The 27,040-nt window shown below is 43.8% G+C and overlaps 1 protein-coding gene across 1 annotated transcript in view; it reads left to right on the forward strand.

Moving 5' to 3' along the window:
• The first annotated feature begins 3,048 nt into the window (after positions 1 to 3,048).
• LOC145350299 (contactin-associated protein-like 5) overlaps positions 3,049 to 27,040 on the forward strand; it is a 644,548-nt gene continuing 620,556 nt past the window's right edge. Inside the window, exon 1 of the mRNA XM_080199493.1 lies at positions 3,049 to 3,267. Within this exon, the coding sequence (XP_080055619.1) occupies positions 3,177 to 3,267 (91 nt within the window). The 5' untranslated portion in view covers positions 3,049 to 3,176. The remainder of the gene's footprint in view (positions 3,268 to 27,040) is intronic.

Below are 27,040 nucleotides of genomic sequence, written 5' to 3' on the forward strand. Positions count from 1 at the left end.
CCCTCCAGTTTATAACAGGAAAAATAAATCTCAGCTACTAGTCTTTTCTCAGGCTAACAGAAATGCCTGGGTTACAGCAGGAGCATTTGAAGGCTGGTTTGCCAATTGCTTTCTGTCAGAGGTCTGGACTTATCTGAGGGAGAAGAAGCTGTCTTTCAAGGTCTGACTAATCCCCAATATTGCAGCTGGACGTCTGCACACTCTCGCAGAGAGATTTCAGATGTGGACATTTTATTTTTACCCCCAAATATAACCACATTTATCCAGACAATAGACGAGGGTGGGTCATTATCTCATTTAAAAACTACTATGCCTGATGAGGTTCTGCCCCATCCTTTCTTTATGGTTTAAGGAGGCTATTCAGCCCATAGAGTCTGCATCAACTGTCCAAAAGAGCATCTTACCCAGGTCTAAACCCTGTCCCATGCTCATACCATCTTGATTAGTTCACCGAACCTGCATATCTTTGAACTGTGAGAGCAAATCAGACATCCAGAGGAAACAAACTCTGTGCTGCTAGTCTCGAGTGTGTGCAGCTCAGTACTGTTAGTCTGTACAGCTCAGTACTGGAGCGTGTGTAGCTCAGTACTGGAGTGTGTGTAGCTCAGTACTGGAGTGTGTGTAGCTCAGTACTGGAGTGTGTGTAGCTCAGTACTGGAGTGTGTGTAGCTCAGTACTGGAGTGTGTGTAGCTCAGTACTGGAGTGTGTGTGGCTCAGTACTGGAGTGTGTGTAGCTCAGCACTGGAGTGTGTGTAGCTCAGTACAGGAGTGTGTGTAGCTCAGTACAGGAGTGTGTGTAGCTCAGCACAGGAGTGTGTGTAGCTCAGCACTGGAGTGTGTGTAGCTCAGTACAGGAGTGTGTGTAGCTCAGTACTGGAGTGTGTGTAGCTCAGTACTGGAGTGTGTGTAGCTCAGTACTGGTGTGTGTGTGGCTCAGCACTGGAGTGTGTGTAGCTCAGCACTGGAGTGTGTGTAGCTCAGTACTGGAGTGTGTGTAGCTTAGTACTGGAGTGTTTGTAGCTCAGTACCGGAGTGAGTGTAGTTCAGTACTGGAGTGTGTAGCTCAGTGCCGGTGTGTGTGTGGTTCAGCACTGGAGTGTGTGTAGCTCAGCGCTGGTGTGTGTGGAGCTTAGTATTGGAGTATGTGTAGCCCAGTACTGGAGTGTGTGTAGCTCAGCACTGGAGTGTGTGTAGCCCAGTACTGGAGTGAATGTAGTTCAGTACTGAAGTGTGTGTAGCTCAGTACTGGAGTGTGTGTAGCTCAGCACTGGAGTGTATGTAGCTCAGTACAGGAGTGTGTGTAGTTCAGTACTGGAGTGCGTGTAGCTCAGTACTGGAGTGTGTGTAGCTCGGTGTTAGAATGTGTGTAGTTCAGTACCGGAGTGTGTGTAGCTCAGTACTGGAGTGTGTGTAGCTCAGTACTGGAGTGTGTGTAGTTCAGTACTGGAGTGTGTGTAGCTCAGTACTGGTGTGTGTGTGGCTCAGCACTGGAGTGTGTGTAGCTCAGTACTGGAGTGTGTGTAGCTCAGTACTGGAGTGTGTGTAGCTCAGTATAGGAGTGTGTGTAGTTCAGTACTGGAGTGTGTGTAGCTCAGTACTGGAGTGAGTGTAGTTCAGTACTGGAGTGTGTAGCTCAGTGCCGGTGTGTGTGTGGTTCAGCACTGGAGTGTGTGTAGCTCAGCGCTGGTGTGTGTGGAGCTCAGTACTGGAGTGCGTGTAGCTCAGTACTGGAGTGTGTGTAGTTCAGTGTTAGAATGTGTGTAGCTCAGTACTGGAGTGTGTGTAGCTCAGTACTGGCGTGTGTGTAGCTCAGTACTGGAGTGTGTGTAGTTCAGTGTTAGAATGTGTGTAGTTCAGTACTGGAGTGTGTGTAGCTCAGTACTGGAGTGTGTGCACTCAGTACTGGAGTGTGTGTGGCTCAGTACTGGAGTGTGTGTAGCTCAGTACTGGAGTGTGTGTAGTTCAGTGTTAGAATGTGTGTAGTTCAGTACTGGAGTGTGTGTAGCTCAGTACTGGAGTGTGTGCACTCAGTACTGGAGTGTGTGTAGCTCAGTACTGGAGTGTGTGTATCTCAGCACTGGAGTGTATGTAGCTCAGTACAGGAGTGTGTGTAGTTCAGTACTGGAGTGTGTGCACTCAGTACTGGAGTGTGTGTAGCTCAGTACTGGAGTGTGTGCACTCAGTACTGGAGTGCGTGTAGCTCAGTACTGGAGTGTGTGTAGTTCAGTGTTAGAATGTGTGTAGCTCAGTACTGGAGTGTGTGTAGCTCAGTACTGGAGTGTGTGTAGCTCAGTACTGGAGTGTGTGCACTCAGTACTGGAGTGTGTGTAGCTCAGTACTGGAGTGTGTGCACTCAGTACTGGAGTGCGTGTAGCTCAGTACTGGAGTGTGTGTAGTTCAGTGTTAGAATGTGTGTAGCTCAGTACTGGAGTGTGTGTAGCTCAGTACTGGAGTGTGTGTAGCTCAGTACTGGAGTGTGTGTAGCTCAGCACTGGTGTGTGTGTGGCTCAGTACAGGAGTGTGTGTAGCTCAGTACTGGTGTGTGTGTGGCTCAGCACTTTAGTGTGTGTAGCTCAGTACTGGAGTGTGTGTAGCTCAGTACTGGAGTGTGTGTAGCTCAGCACAGGAGTGTGTGTAGTTCAGTGCCGGTGTGTGTGTGGCTCAGCACTGGAGTGTGTGTAGCTCAGTACCGGAGTGAGTGTACTCAGTACCGGAGTGTGTGTAGTTCAGTACTGGAGTGTGTAGCTCAGTGCCGGTGTGTGTGGCTCAGCACTGGAGTGTATGTGGCTCAGCGCTGGTGTGTGTGGAGCTCAGTATTGGAGTATGTGTAGCCCAGTACTGGAGTGAATGTAGTTCAGTACTGGAGTGGAGCTCAGTGCTGGAGAATAGTTTACGCTGCAGCTCTTCGACGCCGAGTTGCGGTGTCTCTCTGGCATTCCCTGTAAGTGATATTGAACCGCGTGGCTCCTCCGCACTTACGTCCGGATTCCCCGGGACCAAACAGCTGGCGCAGGGAAACGTGTTGTGTGGCAGGACAGTGGAAGGAGCAGCTGCTTTTAAAGAGGAAGGGAGAGGGAGACAGAGCCAGGCAAATCGGAATGTGCGCTGACATGGTCAGGAGTGGAGGAAGAGATCACTGAGCTCGCCCAGTCTCCAGATTCAATTGCTTCAAAACATGGACCAACACACTAGCAGAAAACGCTTCTTCTTCGCTTTTTCCCTCTCCATCATCAGCCTATGGATCTTCCTGACAACTGCACATTCCCGTAAGTACACCCTCTCGGTTTATTACTGGGGAAAGGAGGCTCACAGAAGGGGATTGCAGACAAATCGGTGGAGGGTATGCAGCCAATATGAAGCCAAATGTCAGAAAGGACATGTTGAGGTAACGTCCCTGGAAATATATCAACCTTTCTGCAGAGTGGTGATGATATTGTGTATAATAATGCCATTTAAAGAGACGCGCTGGTGTAGTTTTCGTGTTAATGCACCGGCGGTATTCGACGTGTGTGTAAAATACTTTATGATCGAGTTTGTTCTCATGTTTATACCATGATGCCACATGTGCAAAGTCCAGAGTGCCTAAGTTTTTATATTGGGCGAATCCCGCCATCTACTTGAACTGCCGTTTGCGCTGTTCTGTCTGTGCGTTGTGCAATGTGACTCTGTCCGTGGTGCTGAAACCAGTTCAGGCTACGGGAATAGCACCGGACAGCTCCTTGTTCTCAGAGTTGATGCTTTGGCGAGGAGTTGCTGCAGGGACCAGGAAGCTACTTAGCAAAGCATAGCCGTGTTGTGAGCTCCGAGCCAGATGCCAGGCAATGATGTGCTGGCCACCTCTCCACATGCCGTTGTACTAAACAAACGTCGTTGTGAAGAGTTAACGTTTTCATACTTCACAATGGCCTATACTGAAATTTTTTTTTTCAACTCGACTTGTACAATCTTCAGCGATCCGCATTCAATAAAGTGGGTCAGTGAGAGAGTCCTATTTTCAGGTTTCACTTGTGAAACCACTAAGATTAAAGGTACCCTAAATACAGACAGACTTAAGTGTGTATGCGTTGAGGTGTAGCAAATACATTCTACCTGTGTCTGTACGAGGTGGAGGAAAGGCTAGAGGGTGGGAATGGGGGCTGGCGGTGTGGAAGAGAATAAGGGGTTGGGGGCCGGGGGCGGCGGGAGGTGGGTGAGAACGGAAGGAGAGATACATAAAGCTAAATTAGCAATTGACACCGTAACTTAAATTGTCCCTTTTTTTTCAAACCATCTGCTGAAAATACACCGAGGAAAATGTTGCACATCAAAATTCCTGAATTTTTTTAATCCAGTAGATGTGACAAAAACGAACACTAACTGCAGGCAACTGTAGCTGATTAGCCATGGGTTTGCTCCATTGTTTTACCTGAAGGTTCTTTCCTTTTTAATGTATTACAATAGTTAGTTGGTTACTTACAGACTGCAGCTATACTGTTACGCTTGCGTCTGTGTAAATCCCTTTTGAGTTGCACATTGATGGAAATATGTGACTCAAACTTGAGAGTCAGATTCTGATTAAAGACCTCTGAATCTACTAAAGCCAGACAATGTGAGATCTCCTCCAGTTGGCAATCTTTATTCTGGGCAAAACTCCAATTTTATCAGCTTTGTGGCAGTATTTTATTCCTACCTATTCCAATTGCATTCAAATTTAATGGGTGGAAGTGCTGCAAAAGCATGTTTCATTGAATCCCTACAGGGCAGAAGGAGACCATTCAGTCCCTCAAGTCTGCACCGACCACAATCCAACCCAGGCCCTTTTCTTGTAACCCACATATTTACCCTGGTAATCCCCCTGATATTAGGGCCAATTTAGCATGGCCAATCAACCTAACCCACACATCTTTGGACTGTGGGAGGAAACTGCATCTGGAGGAAACCCATGCATTCATGGGAAAAATGTGCAAACTCCATACTGACAGTGACCTGAGGCCAGAATTAAATCTGTGTCTCTGGCACTGTGAGGCAGCAGTGCTAACCATTGTGTCACCATGCACTCTGGGACTGCTTCTGAAGTCTGAATAGATACTAAAAGAAGCCCAGTCATTTAAACAATATGGTATCATCAAACTATACTTTCATCAATTCATCCAAGATCATATTCCATGTGTGCATTAATTTTTAGCTTTTTTAATCAGCTCTTAGTATTATCAGCTTTTTTAGCATTTTTTTATTGATGGCATTTAACATACAGCAAAGATAAAGATAAAGAAGATTTTAAAGCCTGTGGAACAACATGTAGGAAACAGTTAAATTGAGTCTTGAATATACAACGTTATAGGGAGAGCAATACTTAAAGCTTAATTCAACATAAAAATGTGCAGTTATTTGTGTGTGTGTGTGTGTGTTAGTGTGTGCGTATGTGTGGGTGTGTGTTTGTGTGTGTGTGTATGTGTGTGTGCGCAATGTGATGGGATTGTGTGGGGAGATGGCAGGGTGATATGAAAAAATAGATATTCACAGCAGAAAATTTAAAGTTATTGCCTCTTTTAATACTCTTTATAAAGGATATTGAGACTCTCTTGACTCAACCAGTGAATAGTTCAGCAGGATGGAATGGGGGAATGATTTCTGATTCAATTCTGGAGTTATTGATGATTTCTGCAGGACTTAAAGAGCATTTTTAGACTAAGGAAAGGGAAATTTCCTACTCCTTTGGTCATATTTAGCCATCCCTACTGAAAGCATTCATGTGTAGAGATTGAACTTGACTCTGATATTCCCTCTCAAATAATCTGGCAGCAATCACTTTTCATGCCACACATGAAGGATACTTAAAATAAAAACAGGAGACATTGGAAATGCCCAGCTTGTCAGGTATCATCTGTAGAGAGAGAAACAGAGATGTTTTAGGTCAATGACCTTTCATCAGCACCAAAGGTCATCCACCTGAAACATTAATTCTGTTTCTGTCTGTGCAGAGTCTGCCCAACCAGCTGAGTATTTCCAACACTTTCAGTTTTATTTCCATCATCTGCAGTACTTTGCTTTTGCATGCAGGATGGACACTGCATCTGTTGTATTTGGTACTGAACCTCAACAAGGATGTGACTGAAATAGGAGAATATAAACAAAACTACAAAATTAGATTGCTGCTAAGTTTGGTTGTCCAGTAGATTTAAGTTTGTTTTTTAGTAGTGAGGGATAAGGACTTGATTATGAGTCAGCATGGAGGTGTTACTAAGCTAAACAAGTTTGGGAGACCTGTACTAATCTCACAGTTGAAACCAAAACGCCTTAGGTTAAGAAATACAACTGACACCATTTCAACTTCTTATTTAAAGGTATGTTTGATTCATGTCACAAGTAGGTTTACATTAATACTGCAATGAAGTTACTGGAAAAGTCCCCTAGTCGTCACACTCTGGCACCAATCCAGGTACACTGAGGAAGAATTTAACATGGCCACTACACCTAACCAGCCCATCTTTTGGACTGTGGGAGGAAACTGAGCAACCAGACGAAACTCATGCAGACAAGGGGAGCACATACAAATTCCATACAGTGACCCAAGTCGAGAATCGAACCCGAATGATAACCACTGTGTAATTGTGCCATCCCAATTCTTCATGTTGTGAGGGCAATAGGCATATAATGTGGCCTTGTTGCAGTACCTTGATGTACCTTGCACATAGTTGGCTCATAGGTTACTAGCTTCTCATCCATGCAGCACTGTGTTCATCAACTTGTGCCCCAAAGTTCTACTCCATGACTGACAGTATGGTGTCAGAGTTCTTGGGTTACATGGCAGTATTATTTGGCTTTTTATTTCCTTTTTAGTAAAACAGCAATGATTGCTATTCATCTAGCACTGCTCATTGATTCCACTGCTTAGAACGAACCATTTGGCACAAATGGTCCCTACTGTTTATGCTCCTACTTCCTCCCACTGACCTTGAAATCACCTTATTAATGTAATTCCTAAGATGCAGGAAAACAACTTGGACTTTTTACGAGGAGGAGGAAAAGAATATCATGGGATCCAGGGTGACGTATCTACATGGATACAAAATTGGTTTCTTGACCAAAGCCAGAGGATGGTTGTAGAGAGTTGTTCTTCAAACTGGAGGCCTGTGACAAGCAGTGTGTCTCAGGAATCAGTGCTGAGTCCACTGTTATTTGTCATTTATATTGAGAGTATAGGAGGCATGGTTAGTAAGTTTGCAGATGACACCAAGATTGGTGGCAGTGGACAGTAAAGAAAGTTATCCCCAATTGCAACGGGATCTTGATCAATTGGGCCAATGGACTGATGAATGGCAGATGCAGTTTAATTTAGACAAATACGAGATAATGCATTTTGGTGGATTGAACCAGGGCAGGGCTTACTCAGTTAATTGTAGGGCATTGGGGAGCATTACAGAACAAAGAGATCGAGGGGTACATGTTCATAGCTCCTTGAAAATGGAGTCATAGGTGGACAAAGTGGTGAAGAAGGTATTCGGTGTCCTTGGTTTCATTGGTTAGAACATTGTATATAGGAGTTGGAACATCTTGTTGAAGTTGTACAAGATATTGGTAAGGCCACACTTGGAATACTGTGTGCAATTCTGGTTACCATATTATAGAAAGGATATTATTAAACCAGAAACAGTGAAGAAAAGATTTGCCAGGATGCTACTGGGACTTGATGGATTGAGTTTTAAAGAGAGGCTGAATAGACTGGGACATTTTACTCTGGAGTGTGGGAGGCTGGGGGATGATCTTATAAAGGTCTATAAAATAATGAGGGGAATAGAAAAGGTAGATAGTCAATATCTTTTCCAAAAGATAGGGAAGTCTAAAACTAGAGGGCATAGGTTTAAGATGAGAGCGGAGAGATACAAAAATGTTCAGAGAGGCAATTTTTTCACACAGAGAGTGGTGATGTCTGGAACAAGCTGCCAGAGGTAATAGTAGAGGCAGGTACAATTTTGTCTTTTAAAAAGCATTTAGATAGTTACATGGTATGAGGGGTATAGAAGGATATGGGCCAAATGCAGGCAATTGGGACTAGCTTAGGGGTTTTAAAAGAAAAGGTCAGCATGGACAAGATGGGCTAAAGGGCCTGTTTCCATGCTGTAACCCTCTATTTCTCTATGACTCTGTCATGAACTTGAGAAAAGGGAGGAAATAGGGAAGAGAGACGGACAGAATTGTTGCTGAGGAGGCTTTTGATAAAGTTTGTGGAGGTGGGGGGGAGGAAAGACATATGGAAGCACAGCAAACTGAAGAGAGACAGAGAGTTGCACAAGACAGGAGCATTGTGGCTTCCAGTGGGGGAGCAGAAGGTGTGTGAGGGATGAGGAGAAGTGCATTCTCAGAGGAACAGAGTATATTCATGTAGAAGAGGTGATCATAAATCAAATGTGGCATGAGACATATAAGAATTAGAATTTGGAAGTCACAACTGGCCATAAGAAATTAATGGAGCTTAAAGAGGACAGGGTGATAAGTATGCAGCTCCATATCAATATGGCATGTGCTGCAAATGCTTGGATGAAAATGTGTGGATTGATGAGATGGAGAGGCTACTGAGAAAATTAAAGCCTAAAACAGGAGAGGAACTGGGCAAGGAAGCAGAGCTTGAAGTTGAATAGCATGCTATGGCTCACAATCCCTTGACTCAGTCTGAGATATTTGCTGGGATGGTTGATGGAATTGAGGCCAGTGACATGGAAGATATAGAGGTGGAATAGATTTCTGGATGAAGTATGGATATCAGCCTGGCAATCTGAGGGTGGCAGCAATCTGAGTGTTAATAAAAAAAGACAGTAGATAAGGAAGAGTGACCTTGGTAAGTTAAACATCCATTGTGACTTAACCAGTGCCATGTCCTTGTCTAGATAGAGCAAGAGAGGGAGGCAGCAAAATACATGGGTTTAAGGAGGAAACTGTAGTGTTTAGACCCTAGATGGCTGAAGGCTAGGTAGGTCAAAAAGAATGGGTTGATAAGAGCCTTAATCAAAGCCACCAGAGCGAGGTGCAGATTTGGAGGCCTGGAGATGATAGTAGGTAGGGCTGTAGTGGGTTACAGAAATTGTGAAGGCTGAGGGATTTAACTAGAAGGGATTTAACAGATAGTGACATAATTGGTAGGGACACATACACAGACATGGGTTAGCAAAAGTATCAGTAAGTTTTAAAAACATATTATATCAAAAATATGGAATGTGAAGTTTAAAGTTTTTAAAGTTTAAAGTTTATTAATGTCACAAGTAGGCTTACATTAACACCATCATTAAGTTATTATGAAATTTCCTTCTTTCCAAAAATATAGACTTTATTACTATAGTGGAGAAATTTGGCATTCGACAAACTTAAATGACATTTTATGTAACAACGAGTCTGTTTAATAGTAATTATTAAGGTATGCCATTAATAACCCAGTTGCACCTCATTCAATACTATGTATTTTCCAAGATTCTTGTTTTGAGAGTAAGAGTGCAGAGTGAACATTTTCATCAGCTCAGTGATTTCTAATTATTTGATGTCTGGAGAATGGGGTGAGGGGACCTCAATAGCATCCCTAAGGAGAATGCAGAATTACTGACAGCAGCTTCTGTATTTCCCTGTTCAGCGGCACATATGCAGACTCCAGAAGCTGCTATCAGTTTTGCTGTCATTGCAACCAGAAAATCTCAGCCATAAAGTATTTACACCCTAATGTTGGCAAGAGAAATTTCCAGATTCCAGATTTTGAAGTGCATAGAGTGAACATCGTCCTTCTTTTACTGAAAAGCTAACACTGCTGATGGCCAACTTAAAAAAAAAGAACCACATATGAACTTTAAAGTTCACATTGCACCGTACACTTTCCATTGCAGAATCCTGAGGAAGTAAGCACAAATTATAAGGTTGACATCCAAACCTTCGCAAGTTGCACTCGAGTTTTATTGGATATTTCCAGTTGCTGCAAAGCTAACCCTGGAGCAATACAAAATGTGCAAAAGAATTGTCTTGTGACAAACTCAAATCAGAATGTCTTTCAGTTAGATCTAAACGCCGTGATACGATAAACATCCAATACATTACTCATTTGGATTCGGAGTTGCCACTTTGACTTTAATCCTTCCTTTCTTCTTAGCGCCAACTGTCGAAGGTGTAAATTAAAACTAGTGTTAAGTTGCAGAAGAAGGCTAAGACATGTCAAGGCATCACTGGTTCTGTTAAAGTATGACAGTTGACATTCTGTTTCTCTGATCTTGCTAGTTAAAAGATAACTGGCCAGACTTCAAAGGTTTGCCGCACAGTAATCATTCAGCAATTTCAATCCCACATATGGAGATAAACTGCTCTATTTTATACAGCATATATGCACCTTAGACATATGATGCATTGATGCAAATAAATAGTGTGTGTGATATTTGTGCAGCTCTATTACCAAATAGCATGAAGCAGGATACCAGAATTCATTCACTTCACTCTCTCAGCCATAATGTTTTTTTCTTTTATAATATTTCAATGAATGTTTTTCTGATCTGATTTATTATTGTCACATGTATTAACATACAGTGAAAAGTATTGCTTTTTGTGAGCTACACAGAAAACATACAGTTCATAGAGAAGGAAAGGAGAGAGTGCAGAATGTAGTGTTACAGTCATAGCTAGGGTGTAGAGAAAGATCAACTTAATGCAAGGTAAGTCCATTCAAAAGTCTGACAGCAGCAGGGAAGAAGCTGTTCTTGAGTCAGTTGGTACGTGACCTCAGACTTCTGTATCTTTTTTCCCGAAGGGAGGAGGTGGAAGAGAGAGTGTCCAGGGTGCGTGGGGCCCTTAACTATACTGGCTGCTTTGTTGCGGTAGCGGGAAGTGTAGACAGAGTCAATGGATGGGAGGCTGGTTTGTGTGATGAGTTCATTATGCTTTTTAATCCTGGCATAATGACGGTGGTGAGAAAGATGTACAAATGCCTGGAACATTGGTCTGTGCAGGTGAAGTTCTGTTCCAATAAGCTGTTCACACACAGACAACGATATTTACAGTGGGGGGGAGGGGGGCATGTGGAGTGGGGAACAGGAGACGTGCGGCGGAACCTCAGAGAGATCTCTTGTCTTGCTGAATGCAACAGCCACTGTAACAGTGCCTGGTCACAGGTCAGTTTGACCAGCGAGCGGGCCAGCTGGCAAAACCCAAAAACCAGGGACCGTCATATGAGGGTTGCAGTTACTCCCGGATGTTTTAGTTGGGATGGTTATTTTTTTTGGATGTAAAGGGAAATTGGAGGCTTGCGATTGGATTCCCAAACCGAATGTCGATGGCAGTCTATTGGAACGGGCGATTGATGTATCGAGAGCTGATGTCTCGGGAGCAATGCAACTGGAATGCATGGTCCGCAAACACACACACTGACAACCCTGGCAGTGAGAGCCTGAGATCAGTTTCTTGGTCAGGGCCCTTGCTGGTCCCCTGCTATTCAGCACCAAGGAGAATGGAGTAGACGGTCCGCGAATTACGAAAAAAGCAACACACACTGGGAGAGGGAGAGAGGAGCACAACACGTGTGGGGGTGGGGTGAGCTGTAAGGAAACTGGAGAACTATTGCCTCGAGGGTCACCTAGACTTGAAACGTCAGCTCCGTTCTCTCTCCGCGGATGCTGTCAACCTTGCCGAAATTTTTAGGCATTTTCTGCTGATTTTTGTGGAGCGAGGGGTTGAGTGGCGGGGGGTATGCTGAGGAGATGGATGAGAGAGTGGGAGACAGAAATGGGAGGAGACAGAGAGAGAGAAGCCCAGACAGAGGGTTAGGAGATTGATGAAGTCATGCAAACACAGGAGGGAGGATAAACATAAACTGGGGATGGGGAAGCAGAAACCGGACCGGGCGCGGGGGTGGGGGGTGGGTGCAAGAGTTAATGTTTTGAATCTCCCTGTAGCTATGTTTATGCACTTTCTGTTTGGAGTCTTAAGGCCCGAATCTCACCTCCCTGAACCTGTGCTTCAATCGTGAGAGTCAGTGAAGCGAATCCGCTTTGGTTTGGGCTTTGTTTTATTTATTGTTTTTACAGCTGGCCATCTATTGCCAAAAGTAAATAAAAAAAGTACAACTCCTTCATTTGGAAGTTATTTACACCCATGACAATTTTGTCAACTAGGTAGAATTTGCTTTGGGTTTTTCCTTGTAACGTAAACACCGCACAGAATTTTGACTTAAATATTATAATGCTTATATCTGCCTGTTCTTGAATGTTCTCAAAAAAATCCCCAGAAAATGCTGGAAAAGCTCAGCAGGTCTGATAGCATGAGTGGAGAGGGAATAGAGACAACGTTTGGAGTCAAGGTGGCCCTTCTCTCTCCACATTTGCTGTCAGACCCGCTGAGATTTTCCAACATTTTCTGTTTTTGTTTCAGATTCCAGCATCCGCCAGCATTTTGTTATAATCCTGGATGATCTCAGTTTGATTTATTAATATTTATTCCTTTCACTAGAAAATAAAATGGTAAATATTTTATTTGGAGCTTATCACTCTGGCATTCAGCCAATGTTTTCTCATTTTTGTCTGACCTGTTACACTGCCGGGTACATTGAAACCGGCTGCACACTCGAATATCTTTCAGGAGAAATTGGCCTGATGTTCGGCCCCTAATGTTAGGTTGTTACTGAACTCGCTCCCGTGAAGCTTCGAGGAATCATTACACTCAGCCAAGCTGAATACGTTCGCAAACAAGAGGCAAATGCCATTTTGGCAAATGTCATGCGATTAAATATTCCCCCATGATCAAATTTTTAGAAACAAGTCCAACTGGAGGCGGCAGCTCACTTGAGCACTTCCTCCAACTCCACCTTCGCAGATTTATTAACATTTCGGTTAAAAATGCTAATATTTCATGAAACCAGATCTTAAGAAAAGTAACAAGTCAACACCTAATTCCTAACGAAAAGTTAATTGACCAAAATGTTCACTTTAGAGCTCCCGAAATAGCTGTTTCCTGACCCAATATTTCCAGCAACAAAAACGGAAATTGCTGGAAAATCGCACTAGGTCTGACAGCATCTGTGGGGAGAGAGTAGAGCGAACGTTTCGAGACGGGATGAACCTTCGTCAAATCTAAGGCGCCTGTGTGAGTTAATTCCTCCTGCTTCAAGGACTGGCCTGCAACGAAACTAATGAACTCATAATGAGAATTAATTCGACTTATCAATCGAGGAACAGCTTTTCAACCTAAAAAAAAGTCTATTCCAACAACAGGTTTGCCAAAGTGGGAACGGGACAGCCGGTTATTGTACCATACATTGCTTGCATTATTTCTCTCTCTCTCTATATATATATTTATACACACAATATATATGCATACATCCTATATACGTACTATATATGTACTCAATATATAAAATATCTGTATATTGTATGGATATATATTATGGGTTAAGTTGATTGGCCAGGCTAAATTTCCCCTTAGTGCAGGGGGGAAAGGCGGGTAAATATATGGGGTTACGGGGATAGGGCCTGGGTGGGATTGTTGTCGGTGCAGGCTCGATGGGCCGAATGGCCTCCTTCTGCACTGTAGGGATTCTATGATTCTATGAAAAATGTGTGACTCCATGCTCTATTACTCGATACATACGCACACATTGGTTTTGTGCGGTGTTGGGGCCAGGGATTTCAGTATGTATTTATTGATTATTTGTTACCTGACTTTCATATTCCCTGTCCCAAACGCGATTGTCCCAGTCTGATTTTAATGTATGTGTTCCCGGATCCTGAGTGATAATGGTAGATATCCCTACCCAGAATGCACAGCGCGGGAGAATATACCCTATCTATTATAGTGGACCTCGACGCGCAGTCGCAGGAGGAACTCTCCCTCAGCAGGTACACATAGAAACTTGTTTTACATTTTCCTATCTGGAGGCAAAAAGTGGCATTATGATTGGATGTTTAATATTTATATCAATATTAATGTTACAGAAAGGTGAGCTATTAGGTGATTTGATCCTAAAACTGGGAATATCTTTTACAATTTATAATTAAGATTAGGGCCAGACAAATGGAGCCAGAGGGTTGTTTGGAGGAAAGAACTAGCTGAATGGGACTGACACACGCAGCCAGGGGTTCTGTGAATGTTCTCAGGGTCACTCAGTTCCAAACTTTATTACAGTTCATTAGTACAATCATGAACAAAAGGAGTTGAATTCTGGAGATGAGGTGAGAATTGCTGCCCTTGACATCAAGGAGACATGAGACCAAGAGCGCAGGTTAGAACAAAGAACAAAGAACAACACAGCACGGGAAACAGGCCCTTCGGCCCAACGAGCCCGCGCCGCCGTCCCACTGTCTCAGTGACCTATTCATGATTTTAGTCTACGCCTAATGTGCGAGGATCAGGGAGGCCCAATATAGGGACAATTTAGTACCCAATCAATCAGCCTAAAAGCACATCTTTGGGATGTGGGAGGAAACCGGAGCACCCGGAGGAAACCCACGCAACCACGGGGAGAATGTGCAAACTCCCACAGACACAGGCCCAAATCCATGTGTCCGCACAGCAACAGAGATAGTCTCTGAGCTGTCATGTTAGATGGATTGGCCATGCCAAATTGCCCCTTCATGTGTCCCTAGATGTATAGGTTAGGGGAAGGTTAAGGGGATTAGTGGGGTAAATACTTGGGGTTACAGGGCTAGGGCCTGGGTAAGATGCTCTGTCAGAGAGTCAGTGCAGATTCGATGGGCCAAATGGCCTCCTTCTTCATTGTAGGAATTCTACAATGCAGAAGGGTGGCCTAGTGGTATTATCGCTAGACTATTAATCCAGAAACTCAGCTAATGTTGGGAGAACCGGGTTTGAATCCTGTCACCGCAGATGGTGGAATTTGAAATTCAGTAAATATCTGGAATTACGAATCTACTGATGACCATAAAACCATTGTCAATTGTAGTAAAAATCCAGGTGATTCACTAATGTCCTTCAGGGAAGAAAATCTGCCGTCCTTACCTGGTCTAGCCTACATGTGACTCCAGAGCCACAGTAGTGTGGTTGACTCTCAACTGCCTTCCAAGGGCAACTTGGGATGGGCAATAAATGCTGGCCAGCCAGCAATGCTCATGTCTTACGAATGAATAAAAAAAAATTCTAACTGTGACATCAACAACCCAGTAGTAGCAGATGAGGAGTCTTCACACTGGATAGTTACTGCACACACTCCTGCCAATGAAAGTTCTGCTGAGGTCTCTCTCTCTCTAAACAGAAATTTTTAATTATTACTTTAAGGAAGTTCTCCCATCCACTCTCCCAGATCTTGGTCTGCAGGGGACAATTTCAAAACTGGCGGATTGCATGAAACTTGAAAGTGTTGTAAACGGGAAAGAGAACAGTGTAGACCTTCAAAGGACAAGTCGATGTGCCCCCATGCTGACACTATAGTTAAGAAAGCCCAGCTACTTTCTTCGGAGGCTAAGGAAATTTGGCATGTCAGCTATGATTCTCACCAGCATTTAGAGATGCACTATGGAAAACATTCTTTCTAGTTGTATCACAGTTTGGAATGGTTCCTGCTTTGCCCAAGACCACAAAAAACTATAAAAGCTTGTGAATGTAGCCCAATCCATTACGCAAATCAGCCTTCCATACATTGACCATGTCCACACTTCCCACTGCCTCAGCAAAGCAGCCAGCATAACCAAGGACACCATGCAGTCTTCTTCCATCAGTAAAAAGATACAAAAATCTGAGGTCACGTTCCAACTGAGTCAAGAACAGCTTCTTCCCAGCTGTCATCAGACTTTTGAATGGGCCTACCTCGCATTTCTCTCTTCCCTAGCTATGACTGTAACACTACATTCTGGAATCTCCTTTCCTTCTCTATGAACATATGCTTTCTCTGTATAGCGTGCAAGAAATAATACTTTTCATAATATATTAACATGTGACAATAATAAATCAATTCAAATCAAAACAAAAAGTTGGTGGAGTGGGCAGATAGATGGCAGATGAAGTTCAGTGCGGGGAAGCGTGAGGTGATGCATTTTGGTAGGAAAATCATAGAGAGACAATATAAAATGGGGGTAAATTCTTAAAGGGGCGCAGGAACAGAAGGATCTGGATGTACATGTACATAGATCATTGAAGGTGGCAGGACAACTAGAGAGCGTAGTTAATAAAACATATGGGTATTCCAAGCTTTATTAATGGAGGGCAGAGTACAAGAGAAAAGAGATTGTGGTGAACATATACAAGACAGTAATTAGACCTCAGCTGTAATATTGTGTACATTTATGGGCACTGCAGCATAGGAAGGATGCAAATGCATGGGAGAAAGAGCAGAAAAGGTTGACAAGAACAGCTCCAGGAAGAGAAATTTCAGTTATGTGGATAGATTGGAGTGGCTGGGCCTTTTCTCCTTAGCGAGAAGAAGGCTAAGAGGAAATTTTACTGGAGATGTTCAAAATCATGAGCAGGTTGGACAGAGTAGATAGGGATGAACTGTTCCTGTTGGTAAAAGGATCAAGAGAGAGCGAGGGCGCAAATTTAAAGTGATTTGCAAAAGAAGCAAATGTGATGGGAAATAAAAACTTTTTTCTCATAGCGAGTTTAGGTCTGGAATACACTGTCTGGGAATATAGTGGTGGCTGGTTCAATTCGAGCTATTTAAGAGGTCATTAGTTACTTACGATATGGAAACAATGTGCAGGGATACCGAGAAAAGGCAGAGGAATGGCACTAAATCATGATGGTCATTTGGAGAGCCGGTACAGACACAATGGGCCAAATGGCCTCCTTCTGCAGTGATTTTGTGGGGATTGCTATGGGAAAATGCAACCACAAGTGCACAACTCACAGAGTTCCCAAACTTAAAATGACCCCATAGTTTGTTGGGGACCAAGGTGAGATGATTTCACTCACGTCTTGTGACGTTTAATGTTTCATTAGGTACATCAACATTTTTGACTGACTATTTTTGAAGCGTTTTCGATTCAAACCACTTGTGCAGTTGCAGCAGAAATGTGTTGAATGGTCAACAATCAGTCGTGATTTCTAATAATGGGATGGGGAGCTTAGGAACATGCTGAGGAACCTGAGTGCAGGAGTTTCCAAACAAACAGAAGCTACAGTTAGAGCAAAATGCATGGCCTAATTACAACATTAGTCGCAAAGTACTCAGCATACTACTGTGCAGAGGGACTTGGGGGTCCTTGTGCATGAATCTCAAAAAGTCTGCAGATGCAGCAGGTGATCAAGAAGGCGAATGGAATGTCGGCCTTTATCGCGAGGGGGATAGAATATAAAAGCAGGGAGGTCTTGCTGCAACTGTACAGGGCACTGGTGAGGCCACAACTGGAGTACTGTGTGCAGTTTTGGTCCTCTTATTTGTGAAAGGATATATTGGCCTTGGAGGGAGTACAGAGAAGGCTCGCCAGGTTGATACCGGAGATGATGGGGTTAGCTTATGAGGAGAGATTAAATAGACTGGGCCTGTGCTCGTTGGAGTTTAGAAGGCTGAGGGGGGATCTTTTCGAGACTTACAAGATAATGAAAGGGCTAGATAGGGTAGAGGTAGAGAGATACTTTCCACTTAGAGAGGAAACCAGAACTAGAGGGCACAGCCTCAAAATAAGGAGGGGGGAGGCAGTTTAGAACAGAGTTGAGGAGGAACTTCTTCTCTCAGAGGGTGGTGAATCTCTGGAATTCTCTGCCCATTGAAGTGGTGGAGGCTACCTCGTTGAATATGTTTAAGTCACGGGTTGATAGATTTCTGATAGATAAGGGAATTAAGGGTTATGGGGAGCAGGCGGGAAAGTGGAACTGATCCACTTCAGATCAGCCATGATCTTACTGAATGGCGGGGCAGGCTTGAAGGGCTAGATGGCCTACTCCTGCTCCTATTTCTTATGTTCTTATGTTCTTAAAGTGTAGGCGAGTGTGGTGGCCAGATGTTATGTGATCTTTCCAACGCCAAAGCAGTGCAATTTGCTTCTGTTTGAGTCTGGGCTGTTGCTGGTTCTTTGAGTTCAGTCAGATGTACTAAATGGTTCGTTCATCTCAGCAGTGACTCAACTGGAGGAGAGTATTACAGTCACCCTTTATTATACATTCCAAATCTCTTTTTTCCTTTGCATAGATCAAACAGGTTATACATCCTGTCTATGAATCCAAATGAACAGCTAGAGTTGGAAAAAATATCAAAGTTAAATTTCTATCAGCATGTGCTATGTGACTACTTCAAACCTACACAGTTAGATACAATTTACAGCACAGAAATGGGCCATTCTGCCCATCGGCTTTGTGCTTCTGATTATTATTTTTCCCTATTTCTAGTTTGCTTGTTCTGTGTGTGTTATCATATTCATCCAAGTAGAAATCCTTCCATTTCTGTATATGGTGACTACAGATTAGAAATAAAGATATAGGAACAAAAGGAGGCCATTCAGCCCCTCATTTCTATTTCCCCATTCAACTAAATTACAACTGAACTGCACTTTAGCTCCATTCATGCACATTTGCTTCCTAATGCCCAATACGTTTGTGAAAACAAAGTACTGTTAAGTGTCTGTTGTGAATGCAACAACCAAGAGGTGAATGTCAATGTGGACTGAGAATGACTGTGTCCATGTCACAGAATGGTTCCAGCACAGAAGGAAGCCATTCAGCCCATCGTGTCTGTGCTGACTCTCCAAAGGAGCAATTTAGCTCGCACTAGCCCCCCCCCCCCCCCCCCCCCCCACCATCTTCTCCCCACGGCTAGTGGGGATGGGCTAATTTGGGAGTGGACAGGACAGTTGCCAGATATGATGGACATAAGAAATAGGAGCAGACTAGACCAGGCACCCCCTCGAACATGCCCACCATTCAATACGATTGTGGCTAATCATCAACCTTAGCTATGCCTTGCCACCTATTGCCAATATCTCTTGATTCCCTTAGTGGCCAAAAGTCTGCTGATCTCAGCCTTAAATGTATTCAATTTTGGAGCATCCAGGACCCTCTGGGATAAAGAAATCCAAAGGTTCACAACTCTCAGTGAAAACATTTCTCTTCATCTCATTCCTAAACGATTGACCCCTTATCCTGAGACTGTGGCCTGCGTTCTATATTCCCCAGCCAGAGAAACAATCTCTCAGTGTCTGCTCAATCTCTACCTGCCAGCAGCTGCTCTGGAGCTTACACTCCCACTCTGCTGGTGCTTAAATTGGGAATTTGTGATTAAAATTGCTACAGTGGCTGGCAGGCATGGAAATAGCTCCTCAGAACGTGTGCTCTCCGGGAATTTGGACGTGTTGAAATCCACCTCAGTGAGCCAACAACCTCAGTAAATTCAGAATATCAAATAAATGTTGTGGTAGGAAAATATTAGGGCAACCCTCGGCAATTTCAGACTTTATAGCAAATTGCATTCAGTAAAGATTAAGATAATACCAGCCCGAGCTTTGTCATTAAGGACATTATGTAAATTGCCACCTCTTGTTCCACCTGCATATAATCTGCATGACAATAATTCCAGCAATTAGATAAGGAGGATGAGGGTTACTGATCTCACTGAAACAGTGTTACGCAGTGTGTTGAAAACATATATTATGTTGCCTTTCGTGGCATGATAATTACCTTCTCCCACAAAAGTCATTGTCAGTCTAAATATCCATCACAACCTGGTGAAGCTGTGGATGGAAAGTGCTCCACTTATTTCTCTTCCTCCCTCTCCCCCCACCCCCCCAGTATTCTCTGCTTCTTTCCTGAAGGCAGTGATTTAACTTGGTGAGCATCCTTCACGTAAGTTGCTAGATGCTGTGCAGCGGCCGAAACAGCTTCCAAGCTGGAAGGTTGTGGATGGATTGACACAGGCCAGCAGATTGATTGGCAAGCCTTTGTTTCTGCATTTATCTTATAAGTCTCCTAAAATAGGGGCAAGTGTCCTCAGATTCAGAGGGTTAATTTGATTTGATTTATTATTGCCACACGTATTAGCGAACAATGAAAAGTATTGTTCCTTGCGTGCTATACAGGCAAAGCATACCATACAAAGAGAAGTAGAGGAAAGGGAGCAGAGTACAGTGTTATAGTCGTACTGGGGCGTGGAGAAAGATCAACTTAATAAAAGGGAGGTCCATTCAAAAGTCTGATGGCAGCAGAAAATAAGCTGTTTTTGAGTTGGTTAGTACATGACTTCAGACTTTTGTATCTTTTTCCCGATGTAAAAAGGTAGAAGAGAAGAACGTCTGAGGTGCATAGAGTCCTTAATTATGCTGGCTGCTTCGCCGAGGCAGGGGAAAGGGTAGACAGAGTCAGTGGATTGGAGGCTGGTTTGTGTGACGGACTATACTTCATTAACAATGCATTGTGATTTTTTTTGCCATCTTGGATAGAACAGAAGCCATACCAAGCTGTGATACAACCAGAAAAAGTGCATTCTATGGAGCATCTGTAAAAATTGGTGAGAGTCATTGCAGACATGCTGAATTTCCTTAGCTTCCTGACATAGTAGATGCATTTGTGGAACTGTCACATTGGCTGTGGAGGGACCAGGACAGGTTGTTGATGATCTGGACATCTAGAAACTTGAAGCTCTCGACCATTTCCACTTCATCCCCGTTGATGTAGACAGGGGCATGTCCTCCACTACGCTTCTTGAAGTTGATGACAATCTCCTTTGTTTTAGTGACATTGAGGGAGAGATTATTGTTGTTGCACCAGTTCACCAGATTGTGAACACATTGACCTTGTCCAATAGCTCTCATTAGCCAGGCAACATTCTTGTTCTCTGTGGAATGTACGTTAGGAGTCACAAACAAAGCAGTGCTTCCCACATCTGTATGGCACTTCACCAACTGCCAAAATTATTTGGACTGAGGGTGGGTGGAGGAACTGTTCAGGAGTTCAAGCACAATCCAAAAATGTGCAGGTTAGGTGGATTGGCAATGCCAAATTGTCCCTGAGCATCCAAAGATGTGTAGGTTAGGTGGATTGACCATGGTAAATGTGTGGAGTTATGGGGATAAGATGATGGGGGTTGGAGGGAGAGTGGGGCATTGTTGGATAAGATGCTCTGTCAGAGAATTGGTGCAGAAGCAATGGGCTGAATGGCTTCCTTTTACCCTGTAGGGATTCTCTGGTTCTCTACAAATTCCTTTTTCTGCTTCCACATTTACTTCACCAGCTCCTGATAGTTTCCAGCCTTTCAAAAACGCCTGACAAACACCTCCACATGAATCTTTTTTACAGACTTGTCGAAGAAATGCGGAATTCGCTGTTCCCATCTGGTGAGTTTGGGGCACCTGCGCTTTTCATTGTGCACCAAGCATATCGAAGGAATCGGCAAACAGAATATCCTGTTCTGCGCACGGAACAGGAAGCAGACTTCAGCAGATGGATCAATACCAACACACACTGTTTGAGAATACACTCACCCCTGCTGACAATCACGTAACGATGGAACTGGAGAAACAAAGCAAATCAAAAAAAACCCCTCTTTTTTCCCAGCTTCGGCATCTTGACTTCCGCTACGGCAAGCCAGGATCAAAGATAACTGATGGAAATAAAAAGAACAAATGCTGGAAACACTCAACAGGTCAGGCAGTGTTTGTGGAGAGAGAGAGAGAGAGTTAATGACTCAGGGTAGTGACTTTTTACATTATAAGAACATAAGAACATAAGAAATAGGAGCAGGAGTAGGCCATCTGGCCCTTCGAGCCTGCCCCGCCATTCAATAAGATCATGGCTGATCTGTCGTGGCTCAGTTCCACTTTCCCGCCCTCTCCCCATAACCCTTAATCCCCTCTCTTATCAAAAACCCATCAACCCGCTTCTTAAAAATATTTAGCGAGGCAGCCTCCACCACTTCAACGGGCAGAGAATTCCAGAGATTCACCACCCTTTGAGTGAAGAAGTTCCTCCTCAACTCCGTTCTGAACCGCCCCCCCTTTATCTTGAGGCTGTGCCCCCTAGTCCTACTGTCTTTTTTGAGCGGGAAGAGTCTTTCCACCTCTATCCTATCCATCCCATTCATCATCTTATACGTCTCAATTATGCGCAATTGAAACTCACATCAGGTGTGATGGAATTGAGATACTGTACTATCATCAAAGTAATCTTTCTCAGTTTTCTTTCTTCCTGGTTGCAATGTCCTTCTCTAATTGCTGTTTGTATGTTCTGGCAGCCGGTTCTATGTACAGTATTCAAGGAGAGGTCATCATCAAGCTGAAGCCTGAAGCTGTATTCCCACATCTCCACCCCACCCCTCCTCACCCAACCTCTCCCACTCCCCCACAGAGATAGGAAACCAGAGTCAGGACTGTCTTCTGGTCTCAAATCTGTCTTTGGTGGTCAGTGTCAAGACTGCCATGTGGGTAAATCCTTCACTGACATACAGAGACAGGTTCCTCGTCCAGTTTAAGGTGATGAGGACGAGCTCTCGATGCTTGAGGGCCAATAAGAAACCTTCCCGCTTCAGAGAAGCACCCGGCTGAGTATAAGACAATTAGTTGGGAGCGTGTCTCAGCAAGAAGTTGCCACTTTCTAAAAAAGCTTTAATTTAAAACAAAATGTCAAAAAGCAGCTAGTCACCGCTGTGGCAGTAGGGGTGGTTAAGGTGGGCATTGATAGGTGGGGGTGGGAGGGGCCTCTCTTGAAGGTGATTTTTGAATGGACTTCCACCCAGACAGGAAGGGAGGCCTTCCAGGAATATTGGTACATAAGAACATAAGAACATAAGAAATAGGAGCAGGAGTAGGCCATCTAGCCCTTCGAGCCTGCCCCGCCATTCAATAAGATCATGGCTGATCTGTCGTGGCTCAGTTCCACTTTCCCGCCCTCTCCCCATAACCCTTAATCCCCTCTCTTATCAAGAACCCATCAACCCGCTTCTTAAAAATATTTAGCGAGGCAGCCTCCACCACTTCAACGGGCAGAGAATTCCAGAGATTCACCACCCTTTGAGTGAAGAAGTTCCTCCTCAACTCCGTTCTAAACCGCCTCCCCTTTATCTTGAGGCTGTGCCCCCTAGTCCTACTGTCTTTTTTGAGCGGGAAGAGTCTCTCCACCTCTACCCTATCCATCCCATTCATCATCTTATACGTCTCAATGAGATCTCCCCTCATTCTTCTAAACTCTAACGAGTACAAGCCTAGTTTACTCCAGCTTGCCACTAGATAGCTGCATCCAAGCCACTGGTGATCTCGTTATAACATCAGAAAACTGGTGGGAAACTCCAGTCAAGCATCTATCGCCCATCTTTAACAAAGTTTAGAGATTAAAAGAACGAGAGGCAATCTTATCGAAGCATAAGATTCTGAAGGGGTTGGACAGGCGAGATGCTGAGAAAATGTTTCTTATTGTGGGGCAATCTGGAACTAGGGGCACAATTTTGAAATAAGGGGTGTTCCATTTAAGTTGGAGAAGAGGAAGAATTTCCTCTTTGAGCAGGCTGTTAGTTGTAGAAATTCTCTTCCTGAGACACCAGTGGAACCTGGATCATTGAATATATTCAAGCTGGGATGGACAGATTCTTGATCGACAAGGGAATCAAGGGGGACAAGTATGAATGTGGAGTTAAAGCTACACAATTGGACCAGACATGGCTTTATTAAATGGTGGAGCAGATGTGTGGGGCTGAATGGTCTCTTCCTGTTGCTACTTTTCAACTCCCAGTCTAATTGCCTACCCTCCTCATGAACGTGGGGAGCCTTTCCATGCCACAAACCCACATTGACTAAAATGGCCAATGCTGGGAATGGAGTTGGGAATGAGGCACACTGGTTAGTTTTGTAATTTTCAGGTCACTTTTGCCTCCATTCCCACCATTGGTGAGGCTTGAGCATTTAGTCCATGAGCTCCATTCCTGTCACCACAGACTCAGCCTGATCTGTGAAATATCTCCTGTATCTTCTGCCTTTTCTTGTTGATTTCCAGCATCCCAGTGTTTTTGTTTTAGGACCAACAATGATTTTATGGTGTTCCTTATGAAAGCAGGAATGATGGGATTGGAAAGCACAGCTGGAGGCCATTCTGGCCATCAAGCCTATGCCGGGTTCCTGACAGCAGTACCTAATTACTCTCACTCTCTATCGTACTCTTTTGAAAGTTACTATTGAATTTTTTGAATTACAGCTCCAACAGAACTTAAAGCATGAAGAATTCCTGAACCATGTATGACCTACCTTGACATGCAACCCACCATCAAATTAATACTTCCACCTATCACTCAGATGATTAATTCACAGCTCAATTATGTAACCAGCATAGAGGATGGCTGCATAACTTTGCATAGTTAATCCTACTGCAGTTGAGGAAGGTTACAGACCAAATTGTTCTGAAATTATTACCGTTATGCAGTGCTGATGATAAGAAAAAGAGTTTATTTTGTTATGATTTTTCATAGTTTCCATTCAGGTAAGCTCTTCCCAGATGAGGTCTATCATGACCAAGTATATGGCGCAATGTGGTTAGCATTACTGCCTCACAGCACTAGGGACTTGGGTCCGATTCCCGGCTTGGGTCACTGTCTGTGTGGCGTTTGCATATTCTCCCCGTGTCTGCATGAGTTTACTCCGGTTTCCTCCCACAGTCCAAAGGTGTGCAGGTTAGGTGGATTAGCCATACTAAATTGTCTCTTAGTGTCAGAGGAACTAGCCAGGGTAAATACATGAGGTTGTAAGGATAGGGCCTGGATGAGATTGTGGTTAGTGCAGACTCGATGGGCTGAATGGCCTCCTTCTGCACTGTAGGATTCTATAATACATAGTAACGATTCCCTTTACTCTGTCCAAATATTAGTGTGAATATTTTAACTTCTTCCATCAGCCATATGTTTGGTCTCTATGGGAATATGGCCATTTCACTTGTATCTTGTTGCATTTTATTGCCATTAACCAACCCCATAAGAGCTAGGTCACCAGGCTGAGCATGCAGAACAGCAGAGAGAGAAGATTTTAATGAAAGCAAAATACTGCGGATGCTGGACATTTGAAATAGAAGCAGAAAGTATCTGGAAAACTCAGTAGCTCTGATAGCATCTGTGCAAAGTGGTCACGACAGCACAGTGATTAGCATTGCTGTCTCAAAGCGCCAGGGACCCAGGTTTGGTTCCCGGCTTGGATCACTGTCTATGTGGAATCTGCACATTCTCCCCGTGTCTGCATGGGTTTCCTCTGGGCTCTCCAGTTTCCTCCTGCAGTCCAAAGATGTGCGGGTTAGGTTGATTGTCAATGCTAAATTGATCATGGTGTCAGGGGCATTAACATGGTAAATATGTAGGGTTATGGGAATATGTAGGGTCCCTGGTTGGGACTGTGGTCAGTAAGACTCAATGGGCTGAATGGCCTCCTTCTGCACTGTAGGGATTCTATGCATACATCGGAGTTCACAGGTGGGATTTCCCAGTGAATCCCACCAGCAGGATTTTCTGATCCCGTTTTCTGTGATCTCCCGCCATGGATTCTCTGGCAGCGTAGGGTGTGAACAATAGGAAACCCCATTGACAGTGGAGGGACTGGAAGATGCCAACAGCAGCCAAAGGTGGACTGTCGTTGCCATTGTATAACATAGCCCGGCGTGGGGGAGTGGAAAACCGTGCCCAAAGTTTCAAGCCTGTGTTTCTTCCTCAGAGCTAAAGAGAGGCAGAAACATGTTGGATTTTATATTGTTACGAGGGGACAGAACTGGTGGAGCAAAGGGAGATTTTAACTTTGATTGCTCAGCTGATCTAGATCCAGAGATGTCAGGCATGGCCAGAGACGCTCTGCATCAGATAAGCAATCTGAAAGTAAGGGAACCCAAACCTTTCTTCTGGAACAAGTGACAGGTAGCCTGGTGTGGGAGGGTGAAGGGATATTTTGCATTGTGGCAATACATGCATGGAATATTAACAAAAGAAGAAAGGTGAAGGTTTAAGATGAAGGAGAAAGGCCAAAACCTAAAATTGCCAAACTCAACGTTGAGTCCCGAGGGCCATGACTTGACCAATCAGAAGAGGAGATGCTGCTCCTACAGCTTGGGCTGGGCTTCAAGGAGCATTGCCAAGGATGGGTGTGTGGGCATGAGAGCAAGTTACTGCTGAGTCATGCATTACCTCTTTACAAAACACCACCCCTCCACCATCACACCAGGCCATCTGTGTTGCTGCTTTGTGTTGGAGTTTCTATAGTTTTGCACACTCTCATTCCTTTCGGCTCTGACAGGGAGCTATGATTCAAAACATTAACTCTGTTATGCTTCCTGCCAGATGCTGGCAGACCTGCCGAGTTTATCCAGCATCCTCTGTTCTTGCGTCAGATCCTAGCATCCCACGGTATTTTGTTCATTTATGTAAGCCTTGATTGCAGGAAGAAATAAAATAACCGTTTCCCTCCATGTTTTAAACTGGGCATTGGGAATTTTTCAACCAATTTATAAAACAAAATCCCACTAGGTTTACTAACTACTTGAATGGAGTTCACGGGTGGTATTTTATGGCCTCACTTGATCCAAGACTGGAAAATTCCACCCGAGGTCGATGAACATTCCATTGTCTACCCTTCACCCGCTCCAATTCCATGGTGAGCGGGGCAGTAGAATTCCAGCACACATATTTCAATGAAGGTTTTAACAGCTGGGTAACCAATAGTGAAATAAAATCATCCGTTCTCAATTGCTAGTGATTAGGTCTGGTTTCCAGATGTCACGTTGCACACTGTTACGACCAGGTAAGAAAAGTTGAATTTGCTCCCCTCTATTCAACTTCCATGATTGGTCAAAAAAAAGGTTCAAACTTCTTTTTCATAGGGGTATGTCTTTTCTAAATCAGAATGTGTTTAAGTACTTAAGTAATGAGCAACAAGGAACCAACCAAGATCTTGTCGAATCAAATAAAGATTTATTAATCACTAAACCAAAAAGAAAAATAAAACATAATGTCTCACACACACACACACACACACACACACACACACATTATCAGAATTAAGGGACGTTAGAATTCAAATAAAAAATGGTTAAAAGAATATAAAGTTATTTAACTGTCCTGGAGGCACAGATATTTTAACATTGCAGCTGAGTTGGACTAACTGGTTTCCTGGGTGGGGTCAAAAAATGTTGCAATTATTATGAGGATTGCTG

The sequence above is a fragment of the Carcharhinus amblyrhynchos genome, chromosome 11, assembly GCF_965287045.1.
Source record: "Carcharhinus amblyrhynchos chromosome 11, sCarAmb.v2.hapA, whole genome shotgun sequence".
Lineage (NCBI taxonomy): Eukaryota > Metazoa > Chordata > Chondrichthyes > Carcharhiniformes > Carcharhinidae > Carcharhinus > Carcharhinus amblyrhynchos.